Genomic DNA, 24,306 nt, shown 5'->3' on the forward strand with positions numbered 1-24,306 from the left:
TTAATATTGATATAAAAACTAATAATAATAATAATAATAATAATAATAATTTGAGACGAAAAGAGTAGCTATTATTATTAGTAGCTAGAAAATAATAAATTTGATTTCGACCTTTTGAAAAATTCAAACCTCTAATTGTTATTACTATTATTGTCTATTGATGTTTCATAAAAGGACAAAGTAATATGCTTGCACAAATGGTCCCAATTTTATTTTTTCCATTTGGCAAAAATGTTGAAAAAAAATTAATATCTACAAAAAAAATTGGTTACTAATCCCCCCCCCCCCCCAAAAAAAAAAAATACATCCTTAATTATATAGTAAGTTCTTAGAAATGAGCTTGCTAATGTGCAAATTTGCACTTAATTAAATTTAAATATAATATCAAATATCAAATATGAAATAAAACTTCACTCATAAAACTCAAATATATTGAAAATCAAATGATTATGATAAGTGATAAGAAGGACAATTTGGGACCCTTGAGAAAACTCTATAATTATGATGGGATGTGTAAATATATTTACAAATTATAAAGTACCATCAAAATACTTTACTTGGATTTTGATGCCTCAACAACCTTATTAGAAATGAGGGGTATGAAAAAAGGAAATAAAGGAAATTAAGAGGACCCCACATGCAAATTTTCATTTACAAAACCTCCTTCAAATGCAATAATTTTGGGTAAAAATTTATGTTTACTACATTTACATCAAAGTTTATATATGCAAAATAAGTTTTTGTAGTGTTCATAGATTTTTAGCTTTAATTATGATTAATTATATATATTCTCACTTCTAAAATCATTTAGTCCTATAAATATTACACAATTTAAACTAATCATTTAGCGTAAATACTATTTATTTTTATTTGAACACGAACTGGACTTGAATCATAAAAACAACAAAAATAAAAGCTTTTATAGAAGGGTAAAATAAATATAGTAGCGATTGAATATTCCCCTTTACAAAATCGTCAACGCTTTCTGGTGAAACACATCCTCCAAGTTCTTGGAACTACAGTTGGGTCCTATATATATTGGCTTTTTTTTTTAATCCTTAAAATGTAGGATTTCCATATTTTAATTTTCTTCTATGGCCATGATATTTCAACTTCAATATGTCTACATGATTGTCAATCTACTTTTCACAAAAATATTAATCACTAATTAGACTCGATAAGGCCATATTCCTGTAATGACCCGGATTCGAAAAGATCATTTTTGATAATTTTTAATTGTCATTTAACTAAATTAATTAATATCGGATAATTTATTTATTTTTAATAATAATAGGCCAAGTTTGAAATATTTAAATAGGTTATTAGAAAGTGTTACTTTTAATACATATATAATTTAAAAAAATGGAAAAGGAATTAATTAAATAAATTAATAAAATAATAATAAAAAAAGGGGCAAAGTGCCCTAGGCTATTAAAAATCCGCATGGCTTAAAGAAACAGAAAGAAAGGAAAGATCTGGAAAAAAAATACGCAGGTAAGAAAAGAAAAGAAAGGGAGAAAAGAAAAAGAAAAAGGAGGAGAAACAACGATATTTTTATCTCGAGATATCAAGGTAATTATTCTTATCCTTTCTATTAAATTTTTGAGTAACTAGGAATAGATTTTTAGGTTAAAACGTGTATAATTTATACTAATATGTGAACTTGGGGTTATAAATGTGTATAAGTATTATGGTTCAATCATTGGACAAAATTAGTCCTAATCATTGGACAATGATTACTCCAAGATTAGGATTATTAATAGTGGAACGATAAATATGAATTTGAACATTGAAAATAAGTGGTTTCAGCAAATAGTTTTGTAGTCCGCCATTGGTGTGTTGGGCAGTTAGTTTCGGCTTTAATTATTTTCATTTGATTATCATATTAGGATTCAAATTTTGATATATTGAGATATGTGTTAAATAGTGGGTGCATTATGATATATAAAAATCATTATAATTATGTTATTCGGAGAATTAAGATTTAACCCTAAACTTGAAATTCAGAAAATATGAGATTTGATCAATTGGTTGGAATAAAAATTTAGAAATTTTATTATAAATTTGGATGAGTTTTGGGTGTAAGCTAGAGATATAGCAATATGAATGTTGTTAATTTCGAAATCATATCGTGGTTATTTATTTGAATAGATTTTATTGGTTTGGAAGTCAACCAAAAGAGGAAGGCTCAAGTTTTGGAGTCATTGTTCGACTATTTGAGGCAAGTGGATTTCTAAACTCTTGTTAAGTGTATGAAATGTGTGTATGTCCTTGTGGTATATGTTGGGAGTAATGGGATTGGTGATGGGTTGACTTGTCCACATTGATTAATTCTAATGATGAAAAGAATGGGGATAACAAAAGGCATTGTGATTAATTGTTTATGTGTGTTGTGTTGAGAAAGGGTTGAAGGCTTGTTGAATCATTGTTTATGTAACTTCATGTTTTTGTAGTTGTGAACTGTGCGATGTTATGAAAATGGTCATCTCCTCATTATATGTGTGAACTTGTCATCTGCATTATTTTGAGGCATTGGTTGTGGCAAGTGTTATGTGCATTGAGGAATAATGGGTACTTAAGAGGATGTACCATTTCGAGGGACGTATCGCGCGCCGCGATGGATACTATATTTCGAGGGACGTATCGCGCGCCGCGATGGTTACTATTATCGAGGATCGTGTCGTGCGCCGCGACAGATGCATGAACAGATATGTCCCCCATGGGTCCCGGATTGAGAGACAGCGGGTGTGTATCACTAGTTCAGACATGCATCATTATACTTGACATTGCATTCCATTACATTGCACATACTTATCATTAGTGAACTTGATATTGTGTTTTGCTGATCTAGTGATTGCCTTTTTGCGGAACTTGTGATTGTTGAATACTGAGCTTGTTATTGAGGATATATAATTTGTTGAAGTGTTGTTGTTGAGGATATGTGATTTGTTGAAGTGTTGTTGTTGAGGATACGTGATTTGTTGAAGTGTGTTATTGAGGATATGTAAATTTTTGGAAGTGTTGCTATTGAGGATATCTAATTTGTTTAAGTGTTGATGTTGAGGATATATAATTTGTAAAGTGTTGTTGTGGAGGATATGTAATTTGTTAAAGTGTTGTTGTGGAGGATATGTAATTTGTCTAAATGTTTTTGTTGAGTTACGTTCTATGTAAACTGTGAGTTGTTAGGTTGGGCTGATGTTTATGTAGGTTGTAGTTGTGGAGGTTCGGTTGGGGGTGGTAGGAGTACCCGTATTTCATCCCCTTAGCTTGTGTTTAGAGGTTTACTTGCTGAGTACCGTGTGGTTTGGTAATCACCCCTTGCTTCTACAAATTTTTGTAGGTTACTAGCCCGGACTTTATGATATATTCTCTTCTTTTCCGAGGCTTCCTGGAGATTTTGTGAGGTAGTTGTTGGTCATCTCAGCATCCCTCCTTACTCTTGTTTATGATTTTGTTCTACTCTAGAAACAATATCATATGAGACTTATATTTTCTTTTGATCCGATTGTAATACTTTAGACGCTTGTACACGTGACAACCAGGTTTTGGGGTATAATGTAAGTTGATAGTAAATTTTCCGCATTTTTATTGTAATCGTTGAGTTTTAGGCTTACTTGTCTTGGTGAGATAAGACGAGTGTCATCACGTTCATTTTTGGGTCGTGACAATTCCTAGGTGGAAAATGATAGATAGCCGGTAATAACGTGTTTTAGTGATTGTTACGTATTATTTTATAATATATTATATTAATCATATGAAAATAGAAATAAAAATTGAATAATTTTATGATTTTCAAACTAGATGAACCTGATTAACTTGGTGTTGACTTAGTAATGCTTTCCAGGTGTCGATTTTTATATTCTTGATCACATATAATATCATAATTTTATTAAAACAAGAATCATATAATAAGATTTCAATTTGACCTGTTAAATATTTTTTAATTCCTTATAATGCTATAATATAATAAGATTTCAATTATGAACAAAGTAATGGAACAAATATTCAAAGATTAATTTATGCTTGGATAAAGAAGATAGTAACATATATCAATATTTAAATGCATAATTATGAGATTAGGATTTCGAGGGGATTGATTTCCTTAGATCTAATTATGAAATTTGGGTCCCAATAATTTCATTATCTTTCCTTTTTTCCCTATATATAAAGTGTGCAACTTTACCTTAACGCACAAAAGGTAAAACAAGGTGAATTAAAGATAGTAGTACTATTCTTTTTATTCTATATGTTATTAAATAATTACATTAAAGTTCAATTATATTTAGATTTGTATATTACAAGATTCATTTTTAGAATATTTATTTTGATTATATTTTTTTTTTTTGTAAATTTGAAGTCGATATTATAATTAAAGATGAAAGAATCTCGAGTATATCTGAATACGATTAATATCGACAAAGACAAGTAGTAGTCTATTTAATCACAATCCCATGTTCTTAAAAGTCTATAAAGAAAAAAAAGAAGATGATTTGATGAGTAGTGATAAAGAAAGAGGTTCTATCATTTCAAGAAACAATCATAAAAAATATTGTGTTATCAATACTATTGTCTCTTTAAAGTTCCTACATAGAAAGAGAAATCACCATTTTTATTTTTATCATTACAATGACTAGTTACAATTTATTTATTTTTTGTTTTTTTTTTTAAAAAAAAGGTTTTTTATTTTATTTGTTACTTTTGTGGTCTAATTTTGTTTTAATGGGTGGTTTACTTTTGCAAACATTAGGCTTTTGATAGCTTTACAATTATACATTACTAACAAATCTTTGTGGTCCAAATTACTAATAACATATTTTTTACAAGAGTTCAAATAACTTTAAAAAAGATATAGTATATAGTAAGTATCTTTCATTCTTTTAACTTCTAATGCCTCAATTTTGAATTTTGAAAAATTAAGTTATTTCATTTTAGCAGGTAATTGACATTTATGTCTTTATTGTGTCTAATTATTTATATTTGACATATTAAAATTACAATTTATCATTTTTATGCATAAATGTATATGTTTATTCAATTATTTTATGTTTACCATTTTTTTGGTTTCAATATTAATAGGAGATTTATATTTCTTAAATTGAAATTGACATTTTATGAGTGATTAATTTATTAAAATGACAATTATTTATCCTCAAATAATTCAAGTGAAAAAATAGCAAACACGATAACAAAATTGTTCTTCTCCTAATAATTACTTTCAAGGTCATAAAAAATTATTGTCAGACAATTATCTATTAACACAATTATATAATAATTCAAGGATATAATGGAAAAGAAACTTTTGATATAATTTTAATTCAAATACAAGATGAGGTGAGAAATAATGAATCAAACACTTTAATAAAAACAAATTGTGTATTATCAATCCATGCACTATGAATTTTTGAATTACTAATTCATGCATCATCATTCGTTGTACTAACCGATTCCTTAGTGATTCCAAAATAAATAGTATCAACTATTATAACGTATTTATTTGCATATTACTAAGTCAAGTCAAGGTCTTCGAATTTTAGAGATTGACTAATAAGTTGTCAAATATTTTTGTACGCACCTACCATCTTTTATTTTTTATTAGGAAAATTTTTTGACTTCTGTTCTAATAAAATTAAATCTATTTTATTATTTCACCTTGTCGAAATTCTTAAAGTACACCTCTTTTCATCGCCAAATTCATTAAAGTTTATTTTTAGTTTAAATGCCGATGTTAAAAAGTGCTTGTCTAATAGTTGAAAACTATATTATGTACCACGACTTAAAATTCATGACGTGTATTATTTGTTTTAAATTTAAAATTGTATAAATTATTATTGTTGTGCGGAATTTGAGATAATACGAGAAAATATAAACGCGAAAAACAAGACAACAGATTTACGTGGTTCACCAATAAATTGGCTACGTCCACGGGAAGAGAGGGAGCAGTTTTATTATGGAGAGGCAAAAACAGAATTACAAAATAGGGTTTCCCATAGCGTCTATATATAGTGCTAAGCTACGCCCTAACAGGCTTGGGCCCAACATACAGAATCAACAGAAAATTAAGGGCCCAATACAACAACATTGTATACCGTCGGGCCGGGGGCGTCTCCGCCCCCCCGGACCCCCAGGCCAGGGGGCGCGTCGCCCCCCTGGACCCCCCGACTCGCTGACCGGGCAGTGAGACCCCCGTCCTTTCTGTTTGTAGCGGGTCCAATTCAAGGCATTCAACAAATCTCCACCTTGACTTGAATTCTCCGAACAGATTCTTCAGACGCACTATGATAGTGCCAGGCCTCCCCCTCTTCCTCAGAGTTGCCCCGCAGGGCAATTAACAGCTTCTGATGTTGAGCAAGTCCAAACAGTGTTGAAACTTGCTCTGTGGAACCGGCTTTGTGAACATATCAGCAGGATTATCAGCAGTTCCTACTTTCTTCACCTTGATTCTCTTCTCACTTCTCAGAAAATGATACCTTACGTCGATATGCTTGGTTCTCTCATGATGGACTTGATCCTTGGCTAGACAAATTGCGCTCAAACTGTCACAATACACCGTAGCCTGATCATGATGCAGACCAAGATCACTAACCAGCCCTTTCAACCAAATCCCTTCTTTTGCAGCCTCTGTCAAGGCCATGTACTCCGCTTCCGTAGTAGACAAAGTCACTGTAGGTTGCAAAGTTGCCTTCCAACTGACGACAGATCCTCCAAGGGTAAACACATAGCCAGTCATCGATCTTCTTGTGTCAACATCTCCAGCATAGTCTGAATCAGAATAGCCAGTAACCAAGCACTGAGTATCACCTCCATAAATGAGACCAACGTCAGATGTACCTCTAAGGTACCGGAAAATTCTCTTCACAGCCTGCCAATGTTCTCTCCCTGGTTGTCCCATGAATCTGCTCACTACACTGACTGCATGTGCTAAATCTGGCCTTGTACAGACCATAGCATACATCAAACTTCCTACGGCACTGGCATAAGGGACTCGTGACATATACTTCTTCTCTTCTTCTGACTGTGGAGCGAACATGGCAGTGAGATGGATATTGGCAGCACTGGGGGTATCAATGGGCTTAGATGAAGACATGCCAAACCTCGCCAAGACCTTCTGAATATAGCTTCTCTGTGACAAGAAAAGTTTCCTTCTCTCTCTGTCTCTAATGATCTCCATCCCTAAAATCTTCCGAGCGGCTCCCAGATCCTTCATCTCAAACTCAGCACTAAGTAAACCCTTCAGCTTCTGAATGTCATACTTCTTCTTTGCAGCTATCAACATATCATCTACATAAAGCACCAGATAGATGAATGAATCATCATTGAGCCTATTGTAGTAGACACAACAATCATATGAGCTCCGAGTATAGCCCAACTTCACCATATAGCTGTCAAACCTTTTATACCACTGCCTTGGAGACTGCTTAAGTCCATATAAGGACTTCTTCAACTTGCAGACGTGATTTTCCTTCCCTGGAACTTGGAAACCATCCGGCTGAGTCATGTATATCTCTTCCTCCAACTCTCCATGTAGAAACGCTGTCTTCACATCAAGTTGTTCAAGCTCCAGATTCTGATGTGCAACTATCGCTAGTAACACTCGGATGGAAGTATGTCTGACCACTGGTGAGAAGATCTCATTGTAGTCCACTCCCTCTCTTTGGTTGAAACCTCTGGCAACAACCCTGGCTTTATACTTGACTCCTTCTGCTGGTGATATCTCTTCCTTCTTCTTGAAAACCCATTTGCAAGTAATAATCTTTCTCCCCAAAGGCTGTATGACCAGATCCCATGTCTGATTCTTGTGTAGGGACTCCATCTCATCTCCCATAGCGGCAAACCATTTTTCAGAATCAGAACTTAAAATGGCTTCTTTGTAAGTAGACGGCTCAGATGTATCTACCTCTTCAGCAACCTGCAGTGCATAACCCACCATGTCCTCAAAACCATACCTCGTAGGTGGCCGAACTCCAACCCTCCTTGGCCGATCTTGAGCTATACTCTGATGGATATCTGATGGCATAGATTCTGGAATATCAGTTTCTGTCTGTGGCTCTTGATCCTCCTCTTCAGGTTCCTTTAAATCTCTCTCGTTCTGAATGACTTGAAACTCCACCTGTTTGTCAAGACTCCCAGTTTCTGACGTAGTTGTAGGCTTCACAATGGTTCTAAGCAGAGAACTTTCATCAAAGACAACGTTCCTGCTCATAATAACCCTCTTTTCTGCTGGAGACCAGATTCTGAAACCTTTCACTCCATCTCCGTAGCCCACAAATACTCCCTTTTTAGCTCTTGGTTCTAACTTACCTTCATTGACGTGATAGTAAGCCGTACAACCAAAAGCTTTCAGATTTGAATAATCAGCAGCTTTTCCTGACCACATCTCCATAGGTGTCTTGCACTGTATGCCTGTATGTGGTCCGCGGTTAATCAAGTAGCAAGCTGTACTAACCGCTTCTGCCCAGAGTCTTCTATCTAGCCCAGCATTAGAGAGCATGCACCTTGCTCTCTCCAGAAGTGTTTGATTCATCCGCTCAGCTACACCGTTCTGCTGTGGTGTATTTCTGACTGTACGATGTCGAGCAATCCCTTCATCCTTACAGAATTGATCAAATTCAGACCAACAGAATTCCAGCCCATTATCAGTTCGCAACCTCTTGATCTTCTTCCCTGTTTGATTTTCCATCAAAAATTTTCCACTCCTTGAACTTCTGGAAGGCTTCACTTTTATGCTTCATCATGTACACCCAAGTCATCCTTGAGTAGTCATCAATAATGGACACAAAAAATCTGCAGCCTCCCAAAGACTCAACACGGCATGGACCCAGCAATCAGAATGGATATAATCAAGTGTGCCTTTTGTTCTATGAATGGCCTTTGGAAACTTGTTGCGATGTAGTTTTCCAAAAACACAATGTTCACAAAACTCTAGGCTCTTAACCTTATGACCAGCAAGTAAATCCTCCTTTGACAGAATTTGCATCCCTCTTTCACCCATATGACCAAGTCTCATGTGCCATAACTTAGTCATATCCTTCTGGTGAAATTCTGACGATGCAACATGGGCTGAACCTGTAACCGTGGAACCTTGTAGAAAATACAAAGTACCACGCATGACACCTTTCAGAATCAAATTTGAACCCTTCCAGACCCGCAAGACTCCATCTTTTCCCGACCAGCTGAATCCCTTGCTGTCCAAAAGACTGAGAGATATCAGATTTTTCGTCATCAATGGAACGTGCCTGACCTCGTTCAATGTGCAGAAGCTACCGCCATGTGTCCTTAACTTGATCGAGCCTGTCCCAACCACCTTGCAGACAGAACTGTTGGCCATCGAGATGCTGCCTCCGTCTACCTGCTCATAAGTCGTGAACCACTCTCTCCTAGGACAGATGTGATAGGATGCCCCAGAATCAAGAACCCACACATCTGAATAATGAGTGTGCTCATCCGCAACTAGGGCAATATCTTCTTCAGAATTGGTGTCTTCTTCAGCAACAGCAGCAGACACTGATTGTTTTTCCGATTGCTTCTTCTTCTTCGGACAATCAAATTTCCAATGTCCCTTCTCCTTGCAGTAATTACAAACATCATCCGGCTTTGCACCCTTCGACATCGGCTTATTTTTCTTTCCGCCGTTTTTCCTTCCCTTTCCGCTACTGGTGAACAGACCGGAAGGCTGTATGTCCGTACTTGTGCCGTTAGCCTTATGCCGTAATTCCCTGCTATGAAGGGCCGATCTGACTTCTTCCAGTGACACAGTATCTTTCCCAACAATGAACGATTGAACAAAATTCTCAAACGACATTGGGAGAGATACTAACAGAATCAGGGCAGCATCTTCATCCTCGATCTTCACATCGATATTACGCAATTCTAATAACAAAGTATTCAATTGCTCTAAGTGTTCCCTGAGTTGTGTACCTTCAGCCATTCGTAAACCGAATAGACGTTGTTTCAGAAGCAGCTTGTTGGTTAGAGATTTTGTCATGTACAAACTCTCCAGCTTCAACCACAGACCAGCAGCAGTCTCTTCATCCGAGACCTCCGTGATGACGTCATCCGCGAGACACAGCATGATCGTCGAGTGCGCCTTTTCCTCCAGAATCGCCATCTCAGGAGTAACGACGGCGTTCTTGTCTTTCGACAACGGCGCCCAGAAGCCTTGCTGTTTCAACAAGGCCCGCATCTTGATCTGCCATAAACTGAAACTGTTCCTCCCTGTGAATTTGTCGATTTTCACGTTCAAAGCAGACATCTCGAATTCTCCAAGAACACCGATTAACCGAGAGGCTCTGATACCAATTTGTTGTGCGGAATTTGAGATAATACGAGAAAATATAAACGCGAAAAACAAGACAACAGATTTACGTGGTTCACCAATAAATTGGCTACGTCCACGGGAAGAGAGGGAGCAGTTTTATTATGGAGAGGCAAAAACAGAATTACAAAATAGGGTTTCCCATAGCGTCTATATATAGTGCTAAGCTACGCCCTAACAGGCTTGGGCCCAACATACAGAATCAACAGAAAATTAAGGGCCCAATACAACAACATTGTATACCGTCGGGCCGGGGGCGTCTCCGCCCCCCCGGACCCCCAGGCCAGGGGGCGCGTCGCCCCCCTGGACCCCCCGACTCGCTGACCGGGCAGTGAGACCCCCGTCCTTTCTGTTTGTAGCGGGTCCAATTCAAGGCATTCAACAATTATTTTAGTTTGTGTTATATCTAGATTCAATAGTTTATATCGTGTATTTGAATTTGATTTGTGTCTTTGTACATTTTCTTTACTTTCATCTCTTATTCTGATGTCAATTTGTCTAAGATATCATGTGCAACTCATTTTTAAAAGCTTTACAGCGTAAAAGTCAGTGAATCCAACTTCAATCACCCTCGTCACCTTCGCCTCTCTGCTTGAAGCGTCACATACATTCCCCTTTAGGGACTCAACGTTCTCATTGATGTTTTCTCCTTCACCATATTGAGTTCAAGCTCTAATACCATAATTTGCATGACTCAAGTGTATGACACTTCGTATATAGGCCTTCGAATTATGCTATATCGAGCTTTAAAAGCATGTATTCCATATAACTTTGTGGTATATGGTATAAAGCTCTTTACGTTCCTCTCTCATTTAATCTGAAATGTGTAAGATGTCATGTGTAATTTTTCTTCAAAAATTTATCAACACCAAAATTTGTTAGTTCTACTTGAGCCATCCTCAACAGCATACCTCTTTGTTAGTAGCATCACATTATGTCATACAAAGTGAATTGTTGAAATATCTCACATTATACGACATATATGTACTTGCTATAGTATTTCAGATTTTGAAATTAAAATAACTTTGTAATTGTTTGAAGGAACAAATTCATCTTATGATAAATTTGTGTCTTCAACTAATCAAAATACAAATTTATTATTAATTATCCCATGTTATTTCATCAACTAAACATTATTTTATCTACCCTTATATAAACTTATTTTTTTCTAAATTTCAAGATTATTTTTTTCGCAAATCACGTGTGGTTTAGTGTGTGAAAACATTGTCATTGATAGGGAACCACACTGATGTTTGAAATGATAGGTTTCTATTCCAAATTCACACGTAACAACTTCTATTGCCACAAAATCGTACGTTGTCTTCTAGTGGCTTAGTAGTTCTTCTGTTTATTTTTATTCATTTTCTTTTAAAAAGAAAATACTTTGATATATTTCACATTTTATTTATTAAATAAGATCGTAATTTTTTTTAAAAGAAAATTTTTATTTTTATGTCGTTATGGAATCAAATTGAATAAATAAATTGAAATGATACTAATAGTTTATGTTAAAGAATGACAAAAGTCACACATTGCGTTAACGAGATGGATAGACTCTTTATAAGGCTTGAACAATTCTATTCCCTTTGACCTAGCTTTTGCGTGTGAGTTAGGCCTAAGACCTAATTTAACATGGTAACAGAGCAGCAGCAACTGTGTCAACCGATGTTGCGGCCCCCAAAATCAAAACTGTCCACGCACCAGATGTTAAGTACTGGGCGTGAAGCGTGAAGTCTCACGTCAATGAATAATGAGATGGATAGACTCTTTATAAGGTGAATTAAACCTAAGACCTAATTTAACCGCTTAAACTCACACGTAGCTACCCCATTATGGGCCCCAATAGCCTTATCTGAAATCGGAGTATATCAACAAAATTTTGGGCCCAAACGTCATCCAATAATACTCATGGCCCATATAACTATTAAAATCTTTTTTTTTTCTTCAATTATTTTAAAATAAATTTTCTCAAAATTAAATACAAACACCCATGCATAGGTGAAAATAGAGGCTGATGTCATCAGATTAATAAAAAAAATACCTATTACCAAAAGCGTTAAACGTCGCAAACAAATTTATAATTTAAATTTTATAAAGCTTTTTTATTTTTATTTTATGCTAAGTCGCGTACAGATTCATAATTTAAAATTTATAAAAAAATTAATTTTATTTTTATTGTAAGTCGTATGTTTCCAAGAGTTATTTAAACTTTTAAATTGTTTATTTTATTTTTTATAATATTTATTAACCTGAAATAACATTATAGTCTTTAACTTCAGATGTTTCAAGAAACTAAATACTCTTTATCATTAATATTTTATCAAAAGAACATTCATCTACATTTGATGAGTTGTATAAATAAATAAATAAATTTATTTCAAATAAAGAAAACAATTCATGGATAATGGATATCTATTACCACAAGAATATATATAATGAATGGACCAATGACAAACGAATTTATTTTACATATTTAATTTAATTGAATGATGTAGAATGGACCAAACGAAATTAAATGAATTTTATAGCACACTGAGAAAAAAAGAAAAATTGTAATAAAAATAAAAACAGCTAGAAAAGGTAAAGGGGTGGTCCTTTTAAAGTTATTAAAATAAATGGACATTTGGCTAACAAATAATTATTATATCTTTATCAATCTTTTTTTTTTTTTAACTCTTTTATTTTTCTTACTGAATAAATTGTACACAAATTTTAAACTTTTCTGATTTTGCATTTTTTGGAAGTTAACTTTGCCTGCCAGTCATGTTTTCTTTATAAGAGAACAATCACAAAAAAGAAAGTGCCTTGTGGACCCTCTTTTTCTTCTTTGTTGGTCGGCAGTGGACCCCACACTCAAATATTTTAAGATGAATTCTATACGGAGTAAAATATTTTTCGAGTGATTCTGTTTACTTATTTTTTTATGTTTGATATATAATCTAAGTAAATATCACGGAAGTAAAAGCGTGAAGGTACGCGTAATAGGTATGAATGTTATAGAAGTGAGAATAAAGATAAAATGTACTACAGTGTGGCTGATAGGATCGAACTATAATAATTTCAAACTGTCCATATCACCCGTTGAACACCCTTAGTTAGAAATTTACACTGTATATCGATAAAGTTTTGTTATATATATATATATTATTTAGGACAGACCAATTAAAAATAGAAAATTGTAGTGAAGTGGCTAGGGTGGTCATAAAACTACATGAAGCCTAGGTTCGATTTATGGAGTCATGTAGGTAACGTTTTTGTGATTTTCCTATTTTTACATTTTTTACTTTAAATTATGCTTTTAATAGTAGTTTATTTAAAATAAAACATTTGTTTATTTTGTTAAAAATATTCTTATATTTAGTTACGTATTGCTTAGTTTAGTATTTTTTTTTTGGTACATTAAATTATCAGTCCTTTTTAATTTTTAATATCTAAATTTCAGATATTCTTTATGAAATTTTGGACTATGCTGTTGATGGACGAGAAAGATAATAATGAAATGTTATTTGTGAGACTTATTTTCTGCGAAAATGTTTATGATAAAAATATTAAAATAGTATTTGCATGTTATAAGCCTATAGAACAGACACATCAAATCTAATTTGAATAACTAAAAATAGTTTTAAATTTGTTAAATACAAACACGCAACACACAAATACAGTAATATTATAACCAAAAAATGGTAAATATTACCATTTAATAATAGTGTTCCAATAATTTCCATAATTTCAGGTTTACTCTATGTTTTTTTAATTATAAAAACATTTTGGAAGGTGACTTGCCGGTCAATATATTCTCGTAGATTCAAGATAATTGGTCTATCGGCTTGACATTTTATTTAAAATAAGTACAATATTTTTAATATTTGGATAGTTAGAGATTCGAATAAAATAACTTTGAAAAATATAATATATTCTATTTTATTTCTATTTTTTAAGATAAAAATTATTTCTGATATATCCTTTTAATTGCGTAAACAACAATTTAAAAAAGTGGTAATCTTGAGGAATCATATTTTTATATGAAGAAATTGAATTATCACATGTAAAATACACCATTTTTATAAAATAAAGTTGTTAGTATTTGGCTTTTGTAATTGAGTAAAGTGCAATGTACTTGAATGACCTTTAACTTTTAGGCATGGGCCCTAACAAATATTGGAATCAAAAATATAAAATTTAAATTTAAACATTACCTCTATTGTCAAGCAACCAATGCAATGGTCAAGGTATCTATTCAACAATTTTTATTTTATTTGACCAAATACTCAATCAATGCTAAATTAAATCTTTTGGGTTTTAACTTGACCAATAATGCACTGAAAATTAATTGTAGTATCCTACATTCATTAAATTCAAAGGTCTTCAAAAAAGAAAAAATAGGTGAGTGTGAAATATGAAGAACATCAATCTTACAACTAATTTTTTTTAAAAAAAATAATAACATGTCATCAATAATAATTTTTATCAATCAAGGTCTATCGAAAATAATTAGTTTATCCCCTTAAACTTATTTTGTGAGATCATATTTAATATGTTATTATACTAATACTTTTCAATCAGCGATATATGACGAAAATCAATCTATAATTTTTATTTTATTGACATAAACTTCTGAAAAAGTTTTAAAATAACAAAACATTGAGAAATCTTATGATGTTTTAATCTTTGTTATAAAAAAAAATCAATAATAGTAAAAAATGCATTTTTTTTCTTGTAACAATTTTCTATCGAATTTATCTTTTTAACTCAAATTACGTGTCTTTTTAAACAAACTAGTTTGTACCTCAATATATATTATTTGTGATCCTACTTCCAAATAATTATATAACTCTTAACTCACATTTGAAATAAAAGAAATATCATTATAGAAAAAGTATGTAATACCAAAAAGATAAATGGAGCTTTTATATATATATATATATATATATATATATATATATATATATATATATATATATATATATATATATATATATGTCTCTTTCTTTGGTTTTGTATAATTTCAACATTAAATCTTATCGGGATAAAAGAAAATGTGTATATATACATAATGTATACATGCAGGAGCGACTCTAGTAAATCGGTGGCCTAACCAAATTCAAATGGAGACCTTAAATTTGAATATATATTTTTATAAAGTTTATTTATAATCAATAATTTAGTTTTTCTTGAGACATACTCGATATTAATTTTTTTAAAAAAATAATTATAACCTATTATTTTTTTTAAAAAAATCAGGCCCCTCAAATTTGGGGGCCTAAGGCGAATGCTTTTTTTTGCAAAGATGTAGAGTCACCCCTGTATACATGTAAATTTACTCGGGCAATTATACATACACATAGATATATATGTAGTATTTTATACGTATATATGTATAATATACATGTGTGTGTAGGAACAAAATTCTATCCATTTGGTCAAGGCCAAGTTAAATGTTCATTAACAATGATGGGGTTATAATGCAATAATTCTATATATAATATGGTCCCAATAATTATATATACCACTAGTAGGATTGTAGGGTTTTGTAGGGCTTCTTTTGTTACTAATAACAAAAACAGAGAGAATGTAATGTCCATGACGCACTTAAAATTGACAAAATAAAGCTAATTTCCAGCAAAATTATAATCAAAATCATTTGTTTGAAAATAATGATGTAACAGTTGACTGTGACATTTAAGCGAAAATAAATTAAAATGAATTATTAAACAAGTGAATTGAAAAAATGATTTTCTTGTATCGAAGCGATAATGATCGGGTTCTATCGTTATAAAAAAAAATCAACGGAAAAATACTTTAAGTCAAAAAAAAATTTGTAGTAACTTGAAATTTCTCAATTTAGTTCATATTTGGACGAAATCAGAGTCATTAAATTCTAGAAAAATCTGGTAGCAATTGGAGGATCCAGTTATGAATTTGATCACATGAGAAGATAGATAAGTCGTTTAACAATTCGTGTGACTTTACATAATTGAATTCAGACGAGTAAAACTCCTGAAATCAATTAGCGTGAACGATAATAAATTAACCTGAATAATTTATCATATTAAAAATGCATTAACTATCTTTTTTATAATAAATCTATCGTTTTAATAAAGGCCATGCTACTCTCGTGGTACTGTGAATATCAATAAGTATCAATCGAAAATAAGAACATCAAATAACTAGAGAGTTGTACATACAAATTTGACCAAAATGACAGAATGCATTAATCATCTTTTAAAATAAATTTATCCCTTAAAAAAAGTCGCACGTATATATATATATATATATATATATATATATATATATATATATATATATATATATATATATATATATATATATATATATATATATATATATATATATATATATATATATATATATATATACATATAATCATGTTAAAATCAATAAACATTTATCACAAAATAAAATATCAAACAAAAATAAATAAAGAATTGAACTTACAAATTTTGACCTAAATAATATATCATATTAAGAATGCATTTATAATCTATTTAGATATATTTATGAAAAACAAAAATTGCACTTATAGTCAGTATCGTTATTTTATATTTGATGATCATGTTGATATCAATAAACACGTAATGCAAAATATTATGTATAAAAAAAGAAGTTGAAGTAACAAATGTGATCCAAATAATTTATCGTATCAAAGATATATTGCGTATCTTGTAGATTTCATTATAATTTTAATAAAAAAACTTGTATTTAAGTTAATATCAAATATTTTTTAATTGTAATATAATCAACAAATATAAATTCAAAATAGAATATTAATAAAAAATGAATTGGACTAACAGATTTAATCGAAACAAATATTATACTAATAAAGCATTAATTATTTTTTACGAATTTATTTTTTCAGCGCAAATTCCTAATTGAAATTAATGTAATTAATTGTTTTATACAAATTAATTCTTTCAGCTAGAAGGCATAATTATAGTTACTACAATTAACAATTTTTTTGATGACTGTACAAATCTTAACTCCACATATAAGAATCGTAATTATAATACTAATTAACATACCGTAATTTATTTTATGATTGTGATTAATCAACAAATACATATTGCAAAATAAAATATCAATAAAAATGAATTGAACTAGCAGATTTAATTGAATTAAATATCGTTTTAATGAGACATTAATTATTTTTTACAAATTATACTTTCAGTAAAAAGTCGCAGTTGAAGTTAATTTAATTAATTATTTTTGATGTGTTTATTCTTTCAATCAAAAGTCATAATTATAGTTATTGTGATCGACTAACTTTTTGACGATCATACAAATAATAACTCCACATATAAAAAATCGTAATTATAATAACTAATTAACATATGATCAGTTATTTTATGATTGTGAATAATCAATAAATATATATATTGCAAAATAAAATACCAATAAAAATTAATTGAACTAATAAATTTAATCGAAATAAATATTGTATGAATGATGCATTAATTATTTGTTACGAATTCATTCTTTCAACAAAAAGACGTAGTTGAGTTAATGTCACTAATTATTTTTTACGAGTTTATTCATTCGATCAAAAGTCATAATTATAATTATTGTAATTAACTATTTTCTTATTATCGTGCAAATCATAACTCCACATATAAAAAATCATAATTGTAATTATGGTTATAGGTATTGCGAGTAACTATTTTGTATGAGCATATTATAACTTGACATATAAAATGTTGTAATTGTAATTACTGTAATTAACTATTTTTTTATCGTACTGATTCATAACTTTATATATATAAAGTCGTGGTTGTAGTTATTAATTAACATATGAAATTAGCGAACACAATCATTTACTTATAAACTTTATTTAATTTGAATGTACAAACGAACAAAATAATTTATTTATAATTTAAATCTAAAATAATGTTATTGCAACTTTTTATGTGCTATTTTCGTGTCACTTGTGTTATTTAGCAAAAAATAATAACATCAAAATAAAAAATTAAGAGTGGAAAAAATAAATTTAACCTAAATAATTCATCGTATTAAAATTGAACTAGTTATCATTTTAAATAAATCTATCATTTCAATAAAATTCGTGATATTCACATATTTCTTGTGTATTTCAGTAAATATCTATAAAAAATTCACACACGCGCACGCACGTGTGAGCACACATGCACGTACACATACAATAATTTTAATGATTGTGCTAAAAATAATAAACATCTCGCAAAATAAAATATCAAACAAAAACAAATAAGGAGTTGAACTTACAAACTTGGCCCCAATAATTATCGTATTAAGGTTGCATTTATAATCTTTTTAGATATATTTCTCATTTCAATAAAAAAAATCATTTTATGATCGAGCTGAAGAATGTAATTAATTATTTTTTACGAGTTTATTATTTCAATGAAAGATCATAGTTATAATTATTGTAATTAACTAACTTTTTGACGATAGTACAAATTATAACTTCACATATAAAAAGTCGTGATAATATTACTAATTAAAATACTATATATTTTATGATTGTGATATAATCAACAAATATATATTGCAAAATAAATATCAATAAAAACAAGTTGAACTAACAATTCGAAATAAATATCGTACTAATCAGATATTTATTATTTTTTACGAATTTATTCTTTCACCAAAAAGTTATAATTGAAGTTAATTGTAATTAATTATTTTTTCGTGTCTATTTTTTCTGTCAAAAGTCATAATAATAGTTATTATAATTAACTATTTTTTTAACGATCGTACAAGTCATAACTCAATGTATAAAAAGCCGTAATTATCATTACTAATTTACATAATATCATTTATTTTATGACTCTGTAATCAACAAATATACTTCAAAAAGAATAACAATAAAAGTAATTGAATTAACAGATTTAATCGATAAAAATATAGTATTGATGAGACTTTAATTATTTATTTAGAGTTTATTCTTTAAGTAAAAAGTCGTAGTTGAAGTTAATATAATTAATTTTGCTTTACATGTTTATTATTTCAATCAAAAATTATAATTATAGTTCATGTAATTAACTAACTTTTTGTCAGTCATACATATTGTAGCTCCACTTATTAAAAATCATAATTATAATTACTAATAAATATAATATCATTTATTTTGTGATTGTGATATATCAACAAATATATATTGCAAAATAGAATATCAATAAAAAATGAATTGAACTAACAAAATTAATCGAAATAAATATTATACTAATAAGGCATTACTTATTTTTACGAATTTATTTTTCAGTGAAAATTCTTAATTGAAGTTAATGTAATTAATTATTTTCTACGAATTTATTCTTTTAGCTAAAAGGCATAATTAAATTACTATAGTTAATTAACTTTTTGATGATCGTACAAGTCATAACTCCACATATAAAAAGTCGTAATTATACTTACTAATTAACATACCATCATTTATTTTATGAATGTGAATAATCAACAAATACATATTGCAAAATAAAATATCAATAAAATACGAGTTAAACTAACAGATTTAATCGAATTAAATATTGTTTTAATGGGAAATTAATTAGTTATTACGAATTTATACTTTCAGTAAAAAGTCGGAGTTGAAGTTTATGTAATTTATTATTATTTATGCATTTATTCTTTTAGTCAAAAGTCATAATCATAGTTACAGTGATTGACTAACTTTTTGACGATCATACGTATAATAACTCCACATATAAAAAGTCATAATTATAACTGCTAGTTAACATACGATCAGTTATTTTATGATTTCGAATGATTAATATATATATATATATATATATATATATTGCAAAATAAAACTTCAATAAAAATGAATTGAACTAATAGATTTAGTCGAAATGAATATCGTGCAAATGATGCATTAATTATTTTTTACGAATTTATTTTTTTAATAAAAAGTCATAGTTGAAGTTAATATCATTAATAATTTTTACGATTTTATACTTTCAGTCAAAAGTCATAATTATAATAACTATAATTAACTATTTTCTTATGATCGTACAAATCATAACTCCACATATAAAAAAATCATAATTATAATTATAGTAATTGTGAGTAACTATTTTTTATGAGCGTATTATAACTCCACATATAAAAAGTTGTAATTCTAATTACTGTAACTAATTATTTTTTCAGTCGTATTGAATCAAAACTTTACATATATAAAGTCATAGTTGTATTTACTAATTAACATATGAAAATATCGAACACAATAATTCATTTATAAACTTTATTTAATTTGAATAAACAAACTAACAAAATAATTTATTTATAATTTAAATCTAAAATAGTGACATTACAACTTTTTATGTGCTATTCTCGTGTCACTTGTGTTATTTAGCGAAACGTAATAACATCAATATAAAAAATTAAGAGCGAAAAAAATAAATTTAACCTAAATAATTCATCGTATTAAAAATGAACTAGTTATCATTTTAAATAAATCTATCATTTCAATAAAATTCGTGATATTCACATATTTCTTGTGTATTTCAATAAATATCTATCAAAAAATTCACACACACGCATGCACGCACGCACGTGTGAGCACACATGCACGTACACATACAGTAATTTTAATGATTGTGCTAAAATAAGCATCTCGCAAAAAAAAATATCAAACAAAAACAAATAAGGAGTTGAACTTACAAACTTGATAATTTATCGTATTAAGATTGTATTTATAATCTTTTTAGATATATTTCTCATTTCAATAAAAAAAATCATTTTATGATCGAGTTGAAGAATGTAATTAATTATTTTTTACGAGTTTATTATTTCAATGAAAGATCATAGTTATAATACCTGTAATTAACTACTTTTTGACGATAGTATAAATTATAACTTCACATATAAAAAGTCGTGATGATATTACTAATTAAAATACTATCATATAATTTATTATTGTGATATAATGAACAAATATATACTGCAAAATAAAATATCAATAAAAAATAAATTGAGCTAACAGACTTGATCGAAATAGATATCGTACTAATGGTACAATAATTATTTATTATGAGTTTATTATTTTAATTAAAAAAGTCGTAATTGAAGTTAATACAATTAATTATTTTTTATAAATTTATTTTTTCAATCAAAAGTCATAGGTATATTTACTCTAATGAATTTTTTTTCTAACAATCGTAAAAATTATAACTTTACACATGAAAAATCGTAATTACATTTAGTAATTAGTATATGAAATGGGTTAGCTCCTTAAATGTATTGAATGAAAAGGTATTAGCATATATAAATATCGTTACAGGAAATATGATGAATAATATTGTTTTTTCTTAATTGAAAATAAAATCGAAATTCACTAAACTCAAACCAAAAAAATAGTGTACCCATAAATTAAATATATAAACATCATAAGAGGAAAAATGTGAATAAAATTAGAAAAAAATCGACCTCTTACTAGAAAATAATTTCTTCAATTTTCTTATTAATAAAAAATAAAAATATCTTATCGAATATAAAAGAAATATTTTTTTAAAAAAATAAAAATAACCTACAACATCAAGAAAATGATAGTACAAAAAATCTCTTAATAATTTATGTTTTCATATTATTCAAAAATTAGCAAGACACAATCCGTAATTTTTTTTTTAAATTACAAATTATGAGGTGGAAATTGATATCCTAGTCAGCACCCTCACCCCCTACCCCACTTCTTCACTTCACCCACGTTTCCCTCCTATATAAGGCAGCTTATATTTTCTCATTTTAATTAACTTAAACATCATAAAAAGAGAAGAGAGAGAAAATAAAAAGTCATTCATATTTTTTCTTTCCCTCTTGCCGGAGATAACGACAACCTCGTCGGAAAATGAATATTCCGGCGACTTGTTCCTTTCTTCGCAAATGTAATGCTTGTGTTTCAGTTCATTACCGTCACGTTTTCCATGAAAAATCTTCACCAAAAGCACACACATTCCTTTCTTTTCCTCATTTCTGAACAGAGTTGAGGTATCCAAAGTTCGATCAGTTTTATTTTTTCTTTCTTTTTGAATAAAACTTGAACTCTTTGATTGATTCGGTGAGATGTATCTGTGATGATGTGCAACTGCTTTTGATAAAGGAAGAGGAGTTATACTTTTTGAGAATAGATTTAGGTGAATTTTGATATTAATTTTCTGGAATCTGTGAGTTTTCTTTTGGTGATTTTTCTGCAAAGTTTTCTGTGAGGATTTAGGGCTGGTTTTAGATGCAGAATTCTGATTTTTTTGACATCAGCGAGTAGGTGTTTAAAGCTCTGAAAATTGAGCAAAACTGACAGAGGGAGTATAATTAGGCTTAGAGAGAGAGAGAGAGAGAGTCTGTGTCTGTATCTGTGTCTGTGTGCACCGTTTTGATTGTGATAGAGGATGCCTCCGACGAAAATTCAGCCGATCGATTCTCTGTTAGACAGAGAATCGATCCAAAGCGACACCACTAAGCCTGTGCTGAAATCGCGAATCAAAAGGTTTTTTGACCGGCCGTTCCCCAGCGTCTTACGGATTTCGTCGGGGACAGAGAAGCCGAATGCTGCCGGCGCCAGTAATGAATTGGCAAATGGAAAAGATGGAGCAGTTCCTGAATTCGAGCCTAGCTCTCTTTGTTTGGCTAAGATGGTTCAGAATTTCATTGAGGAGAACAATGAAAAGCCTTCACCTGCTAAATGTGGCCGGAATCGTTGCAATTGCTTCAACGGAACCAACAATGATAGCTCCGATGACGAGTTTGATTTTGCTGATTCAGCACACTCCTCCTTCAACGATTCTTCTGATGCTCTCAAGGTAAAAAAGCACAGCTTTGGCTCTGAGCAATTCCGTTTGAACTTTCCGTTCGTCTTTTCAAGTTATAATCTGATTGTTCTTTTTTTCACTATAATTCAGAGCTTAATTCCGTGTGCAACTGTTGTCGAGAGAAATCTATTAGCTGATATCTCACAAATCGTTGAGAAAAACAAAGCTTGCAAGAGTAAGAACGATTTGAGAAAAATCGTCACCGATGAACTCTTGAAACTTGGCTACGATGCATCCATTTGCAAATCCAAATGGGAAAAGGCTCCTTCTGTTCCTGCAGGTACATGATCTCCCTTAGTCGTTATTGATTTGTTCAATTTTGTTCAACTTTTTGTACTGATTCTAATTTTTTATGTATGAAAACTGTTCAGGTGAATATGAGTACATTGATGTGATTGAGAAAGGAGAAAGAGTGTTAATTGATGTAGATTTCCGATCGGAGTTTGAAGTTGCCCGATCAACTAGCAGTTACAAGGCGGTTCTTCAATTGCTACCTTTCATCTTCGTCGGAAATTCCGACCGCCTTCTGCAAATCGTGTCCATTGCCTCAGAAGCCGCTCGACAGAGTTTGAAGAAGAAAGGCATGCACATCGCTCCATGGCGTAAAGCTGAGTATATAAAAGCGAAATGGCTTAGCCCACACATCCGAACCGGAGAAGCCACAGTGAAGAGTGAGGTCAAGGAGAAGAAGCTTGTTGAAGAAGTTGAGAGTAAACAACTATCTGATTCTGAATTTGGAGAATTAGAGCTGATTTTTGGTGGGCAATCGTCTTACGATTCCAATTCGTTTACGTTGCTTTCATCATCATCACCGCCGCCGGTGAAATTTTCCGGCAGCGAGGAAGAGAAGTCGGTACAGCCGGTAATGATGACATGGGAACCTCCCGCATTGAAGCCCAAAAATTGTGAGAGAGGAAACAAAGTCATCGTCCCCGGGTTGGCTTCCCTTCTCAGGGAAAAGCCCTAAAAAATTTTGTTTCCTTTTTCTAACTTGATAAGAAAGAAATCTAGTACTAGTAGTAAAAAAATATATAAAACAAAATATAGAGAAGGATAATCGGAGTTTCAGATATAGATCGGAAACCCTTTTTTTTTCCGTTCTCCGTTCGCAAGGATCTGTAATAAGAAAATCTAGAACCATCCTTTGCTGTAATAATTTTCCAAAATGCCAAAAAAAAGAGAAACAAATTATCATTA

At 30.5% G+C, this 24,306-nt stretch overlaps 1 protein-coding gene and 1 long non-coding RNA gene across 2 annotated transcripts; both read left to right on the forward strand.

Annotated features, from left to right (window-relative positions):
* The first annotated feature begins 1,468 nt into the window (after positions 1–1,468).
* Positions 1,469–3,587, forward strand: LOC138338146 (uncharacterized). The gene is made up of 3 exons (XR_011211507.1): positions 1,469–1,572; positions 2,152–2,221; positions 3,344–3,587. It is a non-coding gene; the product is annotated as an uncharacterized lncRNA (long non-coding RNA).
* An 18,441-nt stretch (positions 3,588–22,028) lies between these two features.
* Positions 22,029–24,306, forward strand: LOC101261455 (uncharacterized). The gene is made up of 3 exons (XM_004247572.5): positions 22,029–23,100; positions 23,200–23,389; positions 23,481–24,306. The coding sequence occupies exons 1-3, from the start codon at positions 22,690–22,692 to the stop codon at positions 24,074–24,076; spliced, it is 1,197 nt and encodes a 398-aa protein (XP_004247620.2). The 5' UTR covers positions 22,029–22,689; the 3' UTR covers positions 24,077–24,306.

The sequence above is a fragment of the Solanum lycopersicum genome, chromosome 9 (assembly GCF_036512215.1).
Source record: "Solanum lycopersicum chromosome 9, SLM_r2.1".
NCBI lineage: Eukaryota > Viridiplantae > Streptophyta > Magnoliopsida > Solanales > Solanaceae > Solanum > Solanum lycopersicum.